Below are 14,019 nucleotides of genomic sequence, written 5' to 3'. Positions count from 1 at the left end.
CGTGCCAGGCTTGTAGGTTCTGTCATCAGAGACACAGCTGTTAGTGGAGACTAACAAGGCAGTGCTCCATGTTAATTGAACCAACATGGATTTGTACAACAAACAGCGTTCGACCCCCTATTAGACAGACAGGCAGACATATACTACCGTCTGCTTATGAATGTTGAATTAGGAACTGTGGAGGGTATTACTTCCTTGAGGTCACATTTCACAGCTTCAAATGCATGTAAGCCAAGGCTGAAGACCTAAAGTAATGACCATAAAAAATCACAGCTTATCTCTCTATGTCAACAGACCCAGGGAAGCCAGCAGAATGTATTTGCATGAAAGAGCCTATCTCACAATGAAAGAGCACCCAACAACTTTCTTGTGTTGTAGCTCTTCCTCAATGCCTACGCAGAAACCAGGATATGTTTAGCCAGATCAGATACCCTGTGCAGTTTGACGCCCGCAAAAGAGTGTTTACAGACTGAGGCATCAGCGCATGTGATCTGTGTCCTCCCCTTCAGCGGGCCTACTTATCCGCCATTGTTATCAATGGGAGCCCAGCTGCAGCCCGCCTCATTCATTCCAGCTAGAGCGCGGGTGGGTCACGTTATTGGAGTGGCGCTGCAATGGGATGCAGGGTTTAGTCTGTAGAGCCCCTGAACATACACTATGGGAGACAATCAGCACATTGAGGTGGCTCTCAGCCCCGGTGTGCCACTGAATGGGAGACGGGTGGCATTGTTTTCACACAGCGCTGGCTGGCTCATCCCTCCACAGCGAACAGGCTTCTTCTCAAGTTATGAGGGAGAATGTCTTCCCCTCATTGTAGACCCTGACGAGGCTGGGGGCCATGTTTGAATATGCACCACGACACATTGTCTTCTCACTGTCTAATATTCTCATAGCATGGCTGCCCATTATGCAGATAGACTAGGGTGAGTAAATGGACATTGTGCAAATAGGAGGACATTCATAATATCTGTGAAATGGTGGAAGCCAGAGGAGGAACATACCAAGAAGATATTGGAATAGCTGTAGAAATTAATCAACCGTGGCTATCTTTTAGGGTCATTATGATTGATATGAAATCTCCACCCGGAGCCATAAGTCTAAGATTATAATTTTGTGAAATTCAAAGATATTTATAAAATTTCATTGCTCTGTCATAGAATATGATGAAATCATACTCCTGGCTTCAGTTGTATACAACTAGTCTCCAAGGAGCTGCTAAGGTTTCTTACAATGCTTTTCCTATGCAGAAATAACTATGCTACCCTTTCAGTGAAAAAAGGAGGGTTTATCAATTTATTGACACATGGACACACTGAGATAGACAGCACAAATACGTTTGACATATTTCTAAATGTTTCTCTTGTTCTAAGCCAATTTACACCATCCTCTGGAGACAGAACAGAGTGGGGCCAAATTCACACCATAAATTGAAACACATGATGCTGTCAAAGCAGAAATTAAACATCATCCAAACTTGTCCAGTGGCCAGTAGCTCACACAAGGCACTATAGTTTAGGTGTTGCATTCTACACCAAATTCATTCAAATATTTGTGGAAAAGTCAAATATTCACAGTGGAATATGAGATTGAGTGCATTTCTAAAGTGAACATTTGCCCAAAATCCACATTCAGTAGGCTAAGTTTCCATCAAACCCACAAATCGGGCCCTGACCACAGTAAAAGATAGGTTTGAAATTCTCACAGGAAAATCATAACCTTGCAGATATAACAAGTCAAACAACAAAACATGATGTTTGAATATAACCTGGTGAAAGATCGAATTACATTATTAGACAGTATCATTTGAATCAGAATGCACAAGGCAATAACAGCTAAATAGACACAATGAAAACAGTGAGGAGCTTTAGCGCCACCATGTGGATAAAAATGCCAATAATCTCTACATTTTCCACCCAATTTATTCTTAAATGTATAATGATAATCATTTGGAGTTTATTCTGAACTAGTATCCATGAGAACAAGCTATTAAAAAAAAAAAAATAAGTTGACCCTTTATATTTCAGCCACCCAGCGCTGTGTGTGTCTTTTGTCTGGACAGAAGGGTTTCAAATGAGTTCCAGATGCATTTGGTAGGGCTCCCTCACCCCCCTGCAACTAAAATGTCTCTCATGGGAGTGCAGAGACTGAAATAACACACAAACACAATGACAGTCTGGGGAGATCTTGTACATGAAACGTTTAGTAGGATTTTACAACCAAAAAAGAACAATAGTGAATTAACAAATCGAAAATACTAGTGGTGTATGACCTACAAGTTATGTGATTATATTGATCTCTTGTTGATATTTAATATCCTTGATGAACTATTTGAATCTATGGAAGGAAGTGGAAATATGTTTCTTACATTAATATGGTATAAGAACATCTTAAATCTGAATGGAACTACCAGTACAAGTCATTCCATAATCGATCATGCATAGATGAGATACACGTGTACTGACATCAAACCCACAAAGTCATCTCCATTATGTTTAACATGAAAACACTTTATTCGTCATGTCGTATATCATTTCATTGAAAACAAATCGATAAAAAGGAACCGTTACAGTTTGAAACTCCTATCACTAGCTACATGAACTTTCACTTGAACCAGGACTGATATTGAATGGTTTATAGATATATCCATCTTGTTTCTTTCCCAAACATAAATCATGAGATTATTATCATAACATTCTATACAACATTTAAATAGAAACACAAAAATCACAAGTCTATATTAGTTTCCTGCTACTGAGATGGGTGGTTTAATGTAATGTGTTGTAGCATACTAGCATGCACTGTGACTAGGCAAAATCAAAATATAGCTCATTGACTGTGTAACTTGAAAACAAAGGTCTATTCTAAAAGCCTTGCATTGCGCATCACATTGGTCATCCCTTCATTATGAGCTCGTATAGAATACAGAACCATCAACTCCTAGAAAGTGCATGACACATTTCAGAGCTAATAGGTGTAACTCTTGAGGAGATACAATAATAACACAATAATATTAGTCTTAATATTAGTCTCTTTTCAAATCTGTAAAAAGGGCTACAATGTTTTATTACAGGCATAACAATAGGAAAGATTTGGATGGATGAGCATTTACATAGCACTTCAATTACACTATCAAACAGGTACTTTATGCTATTGGTTCTGAATAAATACACAAAGGCATAAATAAATAAATACACCAAGCACTGTTTTGATTTTCCTCAAACACACGCAAATGCGCGCAAATACACACACACACGCGCGCGCTAATCGACACACACACACACACACACACACACACACACACACACACACACACACACACACACACACACACACACACACACACACACACACACACACACACACACACACACACACACACACACTTAGCTGTGGGTGACCCAGCCAACATAATTTGAGCACAATTCCTTTGTCTGCCAAATGTCTGAATTCAATGAAATGGAGTGTTCAAAACTTCTTCAGGATTGGTGGGTCCCCTGCGGGATGGTTCAACTAATGTAGGCTAATGCGAGAAAATGTTCAAGGACATAGACATATCTGATATTGTCAGAAAGCTTATATTCTTGTTAATCTAAACTGCACTGTCCAATTTACAGTAGCTATTACAGTGAAATAATCCCATGCTATTGTGTGAGGAGAGTGCACAGTTTTGAACATGAAAAGTTATTAATAAGCAAATTAGGCACATTTGGATCTTGATACAATATTTTGAACAGAAATGCAATGGTTCCTTGGATCAGTCTAATACTTTGCGCACACACTGCTCCCATTTAGTGGCCAGAATCTAAATTACAACTGGGCTGGAATAATACATTGTGGCCTTTCTCTTGCATTTCAAATATGATGGTACAAAAAAAAGTTTTTTTCTTTCTTTGTATGATCTTTTACCAGATCTAATGTTATATTCTCCTACATTCCTTTAACATTTCCACAAACTTCCTTTTGTGTGTTTCCTTTCAAATGGTACCAAGAATATGCACATGCTTGCTTCAGGGCCTGAGCTACAGGCAGTTAGATTTTGGCATGTCGTTGCAGGCAAAAATTGAGGTTTTAATCTGATATGAGAATAATTTTTCATTCAGTGTGAGGAAAATAAGATGTATTATGTATATTTGCTTCTCACAGTTGACGTCAGTCAAACACATCAAACACAGCATCAAAGGTGAACACTGGTAGCTATTGTCTCCTGCAGCGTTCGCAAGATACCTTTCAAAGCATTTTGAATATCTCAATTGCTTTTATTTCTCTGCAAGTCACCAATTAATTCCAAAAGTATGTAAGAGCATGAGGAAAACAGTTATTCACCTTCAATTTGAATCCCTGTGTTCTTTCTCTATCCCCTTGTACATCAAAAGCTTGGAAAGCTTTCAGCGCTCATTCACCTGTTCTCCTTAACTCTCTCACAGGCAGATCTAAGTAGTTACATTTAATAGTTCAACTGTCTATTAAATAAGCCTTAAGCAATTGCAGTGTCAAGTATAAAATGATAGGTACAAGAAGGTGGTGACAATTTGATCTCTGAGCTCTTAGTGAGGTTTAACAATGGACAGCATGAATCTACAAAGTCAGAATTCTACACAGAGACAAGCACAACAGGCTAACATCTGATGGGCAGACTCGCTAGAGAAAGACGAGACAAACCTGTAGTGAAGGGATGGTGCCATGCATCTATAGAAAATCTGGTGTGAGTGTTGGTGTGTTTCTGTTCTTCATCTTTTACCGAGGGAGGTTTTACGAAAACGTTACCCCAGAAAGCACTAATCCTATCCCATTGGTCCACTAGAGAGATGTCTTGTTGATGTCAACCTTGACTGGAAGTGGTCCTGCCTCCTCGCTCTCCTCTGGTTGGTCGATAGCTACAGCAATCACAGGGGTCAGATGGTAGGGGTTGACCTTCTGGATGTCATCAAGAAACTCCTTGTCTCCGTTGATGCTCAGCTGGAAAAAGGAATCAGTTATTCATTCAAATCGATATAAATGTTTCCATTGTCTCTAGGAGTAATTCCCGCACAGGTAAACACATGCCAATTAAGATAACACTTGAGTGAGTTAACAATTAAAGATGCAGTCCGGGATCTTAAGCACTAACATATCATAAAATGTTTTTTGTTTTTTTGCGAGACAACATACAGTGGCAAGAAAAAGTAAGTGAACCCATTAGAATTATCTGGATTTCTGCATAAATTGGTCATAAAATTTCATCTGATCTTCATCTAAGTCGCAACAACAGACAAACACAGTCTGCTTATACTAATAACACACACATTATTGGATTTTTTTTGTCTATATTGAATAAATAATTTAAACATTCACAGTGTACGTAGGTTGGAAAAAGTATGTGAACCCCTAGGCTAATGACTTCTCCAAAAGCTATTTGGAGTCAGAAGTCAGCTAACCTGGAGTCCAATCAATGAGACGAGATTGGAGTTGGATAGAGCTGCCTTGCCCTAGAAAAAACACTCACCAAATTTGAGTTTGCTAGAAGAAGCATTGCCTGATGTGAACCATGCCTTGAACAAAGGAGATCTCAGAAGACCTAATATTAAGAATTGTTGACTTGCATAAAGCTGAAAAGGGTTACAAAAGTATCTCTAAAAGCCTCGATGTTCATCAGTCCACGGTAAGACAAATTGTCTATAAATGGAGAAAGTTCAGCACTGTTGCAACTCTCCCTAGGAGTGGCCGTCCTGCAAAGATGACTGCAAGAGCACAGTGCAGAATGTTCAATGACATTAAGAAGAATCCTAGAGTGTCAGCTAAAGACTTAACATCTCTGTTGATGAGTCTACGATACGTAAAACACTCATGAAGAATGGTGTTTATGAGAGGACACCACGGAAGAAGCCACTGCTGTCCAAAAAAAACATTGCTGCACGTCTGAAGTTCACAAAAGAGCATCTGGATGTTCTACAGTGTTACTGGCAAAATATTCTATGGACAGATTGAACTAAAATTGAGTTTTTTGGAAGGAACACACAACACTATGTGTGGAGAAAAAATGGCACAGCACACAAACATCAAAACCTCATCCCAACTGTAAAGTAGGGTGGAGGAAGCATCATGGTTTGGAGCTGCTTTGCGGCCTCTGGGCCTGGACAGCTTGCGATCATCTACGGAAAAATGAATTCCCAAGTTTAGCCAGACATTTTGCAGGAGAATGTAAGGCTATCTATCAGCCAATTGAAGGTCAACAGAAGTTGGGTGATGCAACAGGACAACGACCCAAAACACAGAAGTAAATCAACAACAGAAGAAAATACACCTACTGGAGTGGCGCAGTCAGAGTCCTGACCTCAACCTGATTGAGATGCTGTGGCATGACCTCAAGAGAGCGGTTCACACCAGGCATCCCAAGAACATTGTTGAACTGAAACAGTTTTGTAAAGAGGAATGGTCAAAAATTCTTCATGACCATTGTGCAGGTCTGATCCGCAACTACAGAAAACGTTTGGTTGAGGTTATTTTAATGGAGGGTCAGCCAGTTACTAAATCCAAGGGTTCACATACTTTTCCCACCCTGCACTATGAATGTTTCCACGGTGTGTTCAATAAAGAGACGAAAACATATAATTGTTTGTGTGTTATTAGTTTAATCAGACCGTGTTTTGTCCATTGTTGTGACTTAGATGAAAATCAGATAAAATTGTATGACCAATGTGTTTACCTGTGTTTTGATGTGCTGTTCAGGTGCAGTGACAAGGCTGGCACAGCTCAGCCACAACATCACCATGATGGACAGGAAGAGACAGGCAGCCAAGATCCAACGAGGCAGCCCAGAGCGCCTGAGAGAAAGGGGAGGATTAGGTAATGATACAGGCAATACAACTCAGAGGAACTCTAAATCAGAGGGCCCAAATGGGTTGATATGGGCAGATGACTATTCTTGTTCAATATCTCTTCACCTTGACATGCATCCCAGGAAGTCATGTTCAGCGGTTAGATCTTCCGTATGTTGCTGGACTGCTGGGTGCTTGCCCTTGCCTCCCGCCTTGGCTGCTACCTTCTCCCCATGTCCTTTCACACCTGCACAGAGGTGAATACTAATGAGCAACAGACTTTATGAGGAAGTGTAACAAATGTAACCTAATTTCACCCCTCTGGAGATGAATAAAGCATAATCAATTCAATGTAATCCTCCTTTAATGCATTGTATACTTTATATTCTACAGCAGCAGTTCCCAACTACATTCAGCTGTGGGCCCATTTTTCTTCAGCAGATGATCCGGGGGCCGGAACATAATTTTCCAATAATTTGTACACTGCAAATTGACCGCAAGAAGCACAAACGGATATAGTATTTGACAAAAACATTATACTTTCAAACGTTGTTTACATTGGGATAAGATCACGTCTCTATTTCTGAGTGGAAATACTTGAGAACAGATTTCCAAAGTTAAAATAACTTGGAGCTGATTTCCTGGTGTTTTGACAGTCTTTTATGTCCAACAATGACAAACGAGTTTTGTTTTGATTTTGCAAATTAAACAAATAAATTCACCCCCGGGCCAAATTCGGCTCACAGGCCACAAGTTGGGGAACCCTGTCCTACAGGTCTTATGATGTTTTGTACATTATGGGTGTCAGTGTGTGACAGAGCTGCATGCCACCATGGGGTCTCACCATGGGGTCTCTGTGTGTGGGAGTGAATCTGTGGCCAGGGCTTGTCTGCCACATTGGAGCGGGGGGCCTGCAGCTCCGGCAGAGTGTACTCGATCTCCGGCTGGCTCTGGGAGGAACAACAAACAAAGTCAATTCAGGAACTAGTAATTACATGCAGTAATTTCACTGAGAAAGAGACAGAAAATGATCTGTTTAACACAGTGAGGTTAAACCATAAAGAAGCCTGGACTAAGAATACTCAATGAACAGCTAAACGACAGAGAGAAATAGACATACCTGTAGACTTAGGTATAGAGAATACTGCCAAATGAACTCAAACAAAAAGGGGACTTGCTCATTATAGGAGAACATTGTATTTTCACATAATGTGTTCTGTTGCAAGCCAGGCACTGTATACCTCAGCCATCTATAAAATGAAGACAGATGAACTTCCAAACGGTACAAAACTGTAATAATCTATTCACACCTTATAATGGCAGTTCAGGTGTAGATTCTAATGAGCAGATTGTATTGATTGTTCTTTGGCACACCAGTGGAGTTTTAAATCAGCATTTCTTTCTCTCTTACTTCATTAAAGGACACCCTTGTTGCCCATTGCGGAGTTTGTCGGTTAGCTGCTCAAGAGCACCACCATTTACCCTCTCTGAGGGGAGTGAAAAGGCCACTTGACTGGAGAAAGTGTCTGAAAAGAGGCCTTAAAAACAGTGTCCTACAGTATGTGAGCAAATATGCATCACTTGTGTGAAGACAGACTTAATCCCTGTGTACACACACACACACACACACACACACACACACACACACACACACACACACACACACACACACACACACACACACACACACACACACACACACACACACACACACACACACACACACACACACGCGCGCACACACACACACACACTCTCTCGGCAGAGGCATTATTGTGCCTTTCATTATGGGGACAGTGTTTTTGGCTTACCCTGGAGAACTCATTAAAATCGGATTTTGGTTACCCTCTACTGAACCTTTCCCAACAACAAGACACAGGCAGCATCAGCGCTCGGCGCTCTCAGCAGAAGGAGGACTGCAAGGGGATCGATGTAGGCATCGGCGGCTTGATGTTGTTTTCTTCTAAACGGACGAAGCAGGCGTTTAGCTGGTCCAGGAGCGAAGTGTCGGTGTCTGGCCTTCCCTTTATAATCCGTGATTGTCTGGAGTCCCTGCCACATACTTCTCGTGTCTGAGCCGTTGAATGGTGACCCCACTTTGTTCTTGTACTGCCGTTTTGCCTCTTTGATTGCCTTACAGAGGTCGTAGCTGCACTTCCATGTTCCCAGTCACCTTGAATGCGGTGATTCATACTTTCAGTTTTGTGCAAATTCTGCCATCTATCCACGTTTTTTTGTTTTGATCAATTCTAATCGGCAGAGTGGGAACAACATCCTCTATGGAATTCCAGATAAACCCAATTACCGAGTCAGTGTAGAGATGAGAGGTCGACCGATTATGATTTTTCAATGCAGATACCGGTTATTGGAGGACCAAAAAAAGTCGATACCGATTAATCGGCCGATTTTTAAAAATGTATTTGTAATAATGACAATTACAACAATACTGAATGAACACTTATTTTAACTTAATATAATACATCAATAAAATCAATTTAGCCTCAAATAAATAATGAAACTTGAATTTGGGTTAAATAATGCAAAAACAAAGTGTTGGAGAAGAAAGTAAAAGTGCAATATGTGCCATGTAAGAAAGCTAACGTTTAAGTTCTGTCACGTTCTGACCATCGTTCTTGTGTGTTTTCATTGTTTTAGTGTTGGTCAGGACGTGAGCTGGGTGGCCATTTTATGTTGTGTGTCTGGTTTGTCTATTTCTATGTTTGGCCTGATATGGTTCTCAATCAGAGGCAAGTGTTAGTCATTGTCTCTGATTGGGAACCATATTTAGGTAGCCTGTTTTGTGTTGGGTTTTGTGGGTGGTTGTCTCCTGTGTCAGTGTTTGTACCACACAGGACTGTTTCGGGTTTTCATGTTTCTTGTTTTGTAGTCTATTTCATGTATAGTTTCCTTATTAAAAGAACCATGAATTATAACTATGCTGCGTCTTGGTCTGATCCCTGCTACACCTCTTTTTCAGAAGAAGAGGAAGAAGAGAACAGTTACAGAACCACCCACCACAACAGGACCAAGCGGCGTGGTGACAAGCAGCCAGCATCACAAGACTCATGGACTTGGGTACAGATATTGAACGGAGAGGGACCCTGGGCACAGGCTGGGGAATATCGGCGCCCCAAAGCAGAGCTGGAGGCAGCGAAAACAGAGAGGCGGCATTACAAGGAGCAGGAGAGGCAGCAATGTCAGGATTTCGGGACATGGGAGCAAAATCTGGACTACACAACTTGGGAAGAGAGACAGGTGGGCGGTCGATCCAGGGAGAGTGCCGGAGCCCGCCTGGGATTCGATGGAGCAGTGCGAGGAAGGTTACAGGAGAATGAGGTTGGCGAAGCGAACACGGCGGCGCGGTAGGAAGCCAGAGAGTCAGCCCCAAACATTTCTTGTGGGGGGCACACAGGGAGTATGGCGAAGCCAGGCAGGAGACCTGTGCCAACTTCCTGTGCTTACCGGAGAGCGAGAGAGACCGGGCAGGCACCATGTTATGCTGTGGAGTGCACAGTGTCTCCAGTGCGGGTGCATAGCCCGGTGCGGTACATACCAGCTCCTCTTATCAGCCGGGCTAGAGTGGGCATCGAGCCAGGTAAGGTTGGGCAGGCTCGATGCTCAAGAGCTCCAGTGCACCTGCACGGTCCGGTCTATCCAGTGCCACCTACACGCACCAGCCCTCCGGTGGCAGCACCCCGCACCAGGCTTCCTATGCGTGTCCAGAGCCCAGTACTCCCTGTTTCTCCTCCCCGCACTCACCCTGAGGTGCGTGTCCTTGGCCCAGTACCACCAGTGCCGGCACCATGCATCAGGCCTATAGTGCGTCTCCCGCCTGTCCGGCGCTGCCAGACCTCCCGCCCCTCAGTCCAGAGGCGCCAGAGCCCCTCATTCCAGAGGCGCCGGAGCTCCTCAGTCCAGCGCTGCCAGAGCCTTCCTCTCCAGCGTTGACGGAGCTTCCCGTCTGCCCAGCGCCATCAGAGTCGCTAGTCTGCCCAGCGCCGCCTGAGCCACCCGTCTGCCCAGCGCCGCCAGTGCCGCCAGTCTGCCCAGCGCCGCCAGTCTGCAAGGAGCCGCCAGTCTGCAAGGAGCCACCAGTGCCGCCAGTCAGCCAGGATCCGCCATTCAGCCAGGATCCGCCAGTCACTCAGGATCTGCCAGAACTGCCAGTCAGCCAGGATCTGCCAGAACTGCCAGTCAGCCAGGATCTGCCAGAGCCGTCAGTCAGCCAGGATCCGCCAGTCTGCCAGGATCCGCCATTCAGCCAGGATCCGCCATTCAGCCAGGATCTGCCAGTCAGCCAGGATCTGCCGGAACCACCAGTCAGCCAGGATCTGCCAGAACTGCCAGTCAGTCAGGATCTACCAGAACTGCCAGTCAGCCAGGATCTGCCGGAACCACCAGTCAGCCAGGATCTGCCAGAGCTATCAACCTGCCTGAGCTTCCTCTCAGTCCCAAGCTTCCCCTCGGTCCCGAGCTTCCCCTCGGTCCCGAGCTTCCCCTCGGTCCCGAGCTTCCCCTCGGTCCCGAGCTACCCCTCGGTCCCGAGCTACCTCAGTCCCGAGCTGCCCCTCAGTCTGGAGCTGCCCCTCAGTCCAGTGGGGCCCGTTGTTAGGGTTCCTAGGCCAAGGTCAGTGGCGAGGGTCGCCACTCAAGGGACGCTAAGGAGGTGGACTAAGACAATTATGGAGTGGGGTCCACGTCCAGCGCAAAAGCCGCCACCGCGGACAGATGCCCACCCAGACCCTCCCTGATAGGTTTAGGTTGTGCGGTCGGAGTCCGCACCTTGGAGGGGGGGTACTGTCACGTTCTGACCATCGTTCTTGTGTGTTTTCCTTGTTTTAGTGTTGGTCAGGACGTGAGCTGGGTGGGCATTCTATGTTGTGTGTCTGGTTTGTCTATTTCTATGTTTGGCCTGATATGGTTCTCAATCAGAGGCAGGTGTAAGTCATTGTCTCTGATTGGGAACCATATTTAGGTATCCTGTTTTGCGTTGGGTTTTGTGGGTGGTTGACTCCTGTGTCAGTGTTTGTACCACACGGGACTGTTTCGGGTTTTCATGTTTCTTGTTTTGTAGTCTATTTCATGTATAGTTTCGTTATTAAAAGAACCATGAATTATAACTACGCTGCGTCTTGGTCCGATCCCTGCTTACACCTCTTCTTCAGAGGAAGAGGAAGAAGAGAACCGTGACAAGTTCCTTGCTCAGAACATGAGAACATATGAAAGCTGGTGGTTCCTTTTAACATGAGTCTTCAATATTTCCAGGTAAGAAGTTTTAGGTTGTAGTTATTATAGGAATTATAGGACTATTTCTCTCTATACCATTTGTATTTCAGATCCAAGATGGCGTAGCAGTCGGAGGTTGTGTCGTGTCCCTTGTATATATAGTTTTTAACATATTTTTCTTCGCATATCTTTTAAAACATTTTGCTAAACCTCAACTTCGAAATACTCTCCTGCAACCCGCCTCACCCAATGTAGCGCGGATCTACTTTTTTTCTAAAGTACTTATATTTACTTCGGATCCGGAACCCCTCAACTGAAACTAGCCAGCTATCTTCCAGCAAACCATTGCTAGCGGTCATCAGCTAACTGGTCATCAGCTAACCTTTAGCTCGGAAAGCTCTCGACAGTTCGAACAACGCGACTCCAACCAGAGCATAACGGACCTATTATTTTTATTTTTATTTTTTATCCCCGGATTCCCACCGCAAACGGAACATTTTGAGCTGGATCTTCACAACTAGCTAACTAGCTAACCGCAACCCCGGATGATTACTCCTGGCTAGCGTTTCCATCCACTTAGCTTGAAGCTAGCCCGGCCAGAGCTCCTGTGCTACCACCGAAGCATACTCCTGGGCTACAATATCCGGACCCACGACCGGTCTATCGGTGTCACCGTATGAAGAGGCATAAACAGACTCACCCCATCGCGACGTCCCCCAAAGACTAACTTTCTAGCCCTTGCTATCTGCTTGCTTGCTAATTCGGCCTGCTAACTGCTAGCTTGTTTAGCCCCGGTCCGCTAACTGCTACCTTGCTCAGCCCCGGCCTACTAACTGTTAGCTTGTTAGCACAGGCCTGCTAACTGTCTGAATCGCCGTGTCCCCAGCCAGCCCAACCACCCACTGGACCCATATTTACTTTCAATCTCTTTTCGATTTTTAATTTGATTATACCTTCCCGTAACCTGCCTCACCCAATGTGATACGCTATTATTTTTATAACACATTCAAGAACCTCCAGAAGCTAACCAGCTAACTAGCTACAAGCTATTTAGTCATTGTTAGCCACTGCTAGCGGCTTTACCTTCTGCACAGCCAGCCAGTTTTTTTTTAAACCTGGATAATACTCGCCAGTCCCATCCACCGCTGCCCCTGGACACTGATCACTTGGCTACATAGCTGATGCATGCTGGACTGTCCATTAATCACGGTACTCCATTCTGCTTGTTTATGTATTATCTGTCGGCCCCAGCCGCACTCAGGCTCTGTGTGTAGTTAATCCGACCCTCCCTGCCTAGTCAACACCATTTTACCTGCTGTTGTTGTGCTAGCTGATGAGCTGTTGTTGTCTCACCTACTGTTTAGCTAGCTCTCCCAATTCAACACCGGTGATTACTGTATGCCTCGCTGTATGTCTCTCTAAAATGTCAATATGCCTTGTATACTGTTGTTCAGGTTAGTTATCATTGTTTTAGTTTACAATGGAGCCCCTAGTTCCACTCTTCATACCCCTGATACCTCCTTTGTCCCACCTCCCACACATGCGGTGACCTCACCCATTACAACCAGCATGTCAAGAGATCCAGGTAAGAAGTTTTAGGTTGTAGTTATTATAGGAATTATAGGACTATTTCTCTCTATACAATGGTCCTTCTGTAGCTCAGTTGGTAGAGCATGGCGCTTGTAACGCCAGGGTAGTGGGTTCGATTCCCGGGACCACCCATACGTAGAATGTATGCACACATGACTGTAAGTCGCTTTGGATAAAAGCGTCTGCTAAATGGCATATCATATTTATATTATATTATAAGAGATACAACCTCTCTCATCATCACCCAGTGCCTGGGCTTACCTCCGCTGTACCCACACTCCACCATACCCCTGTCTGCGCATTATGCCCTGAATATATTCTACCATGCCCAGAAATCTGCTCCTTTTATTCTCTGTCCCCAACGCTCTAGGCGACCAGTTTTGATAGCATTTAGCCGCACCCTCATACT

General features: G+C 44.1%; 1 protein-coding gene across 1 annotated transcript in view; it reads right to left on the bottom strand.

The window, feature by feature from the left end:
• Positions 1–2,486: 2,486 nt before the first annotated feature.
• The window catches only part of LOC118359222 (transmembrane protein 59-like), a 42,904-nt gene continuing 31,371 nt past the window's right edge, over positions 2,487–14,019 (bottom strand). The window contains exons 5-8 of the mRNA XM_035737607.2: positions 7,639–7,744; positions 6,921–7,041; positions 6,683–6,800; positions 2,487–4,956 (exon numbers count right to left, since the gene is read on the bottom strand). Coding sequence (XP_035593500.1) covers positions 4,798–4,956; positions 6,683–6,800; positions 6,921–7,041; positions 7,639–7,744 — 504 coding nt within the window. The 3' untranslated portion in view covers positions 2,487–4,797. The remainder of the gene's footprint in view (positions 4,957–6,682; positions 6,801–6,920; positions 7,042–7,638; positions 7,745–14,019) is intronic.

Source organism: Oncorhynchus keta, chromosome 26 (genome assembly GCF_023373465.1).
Source record: "Oncorhynchus keta strain PuntledgeMale-10-30-2019 chromosome 26, Oket_V2, whole genome shotgun sequence".
Lineage (NCBI taxonomy): Eukaryota > Metazoa > Chordata > Actinopteri > Salmoniformes > Salmonidae > Oncorhynchus > Oncorhynchus keta.
Note: the sequence above shows the minus strand (reverse complement) of the source record. Positions and strands in the feature narration are given on the sequence as shown.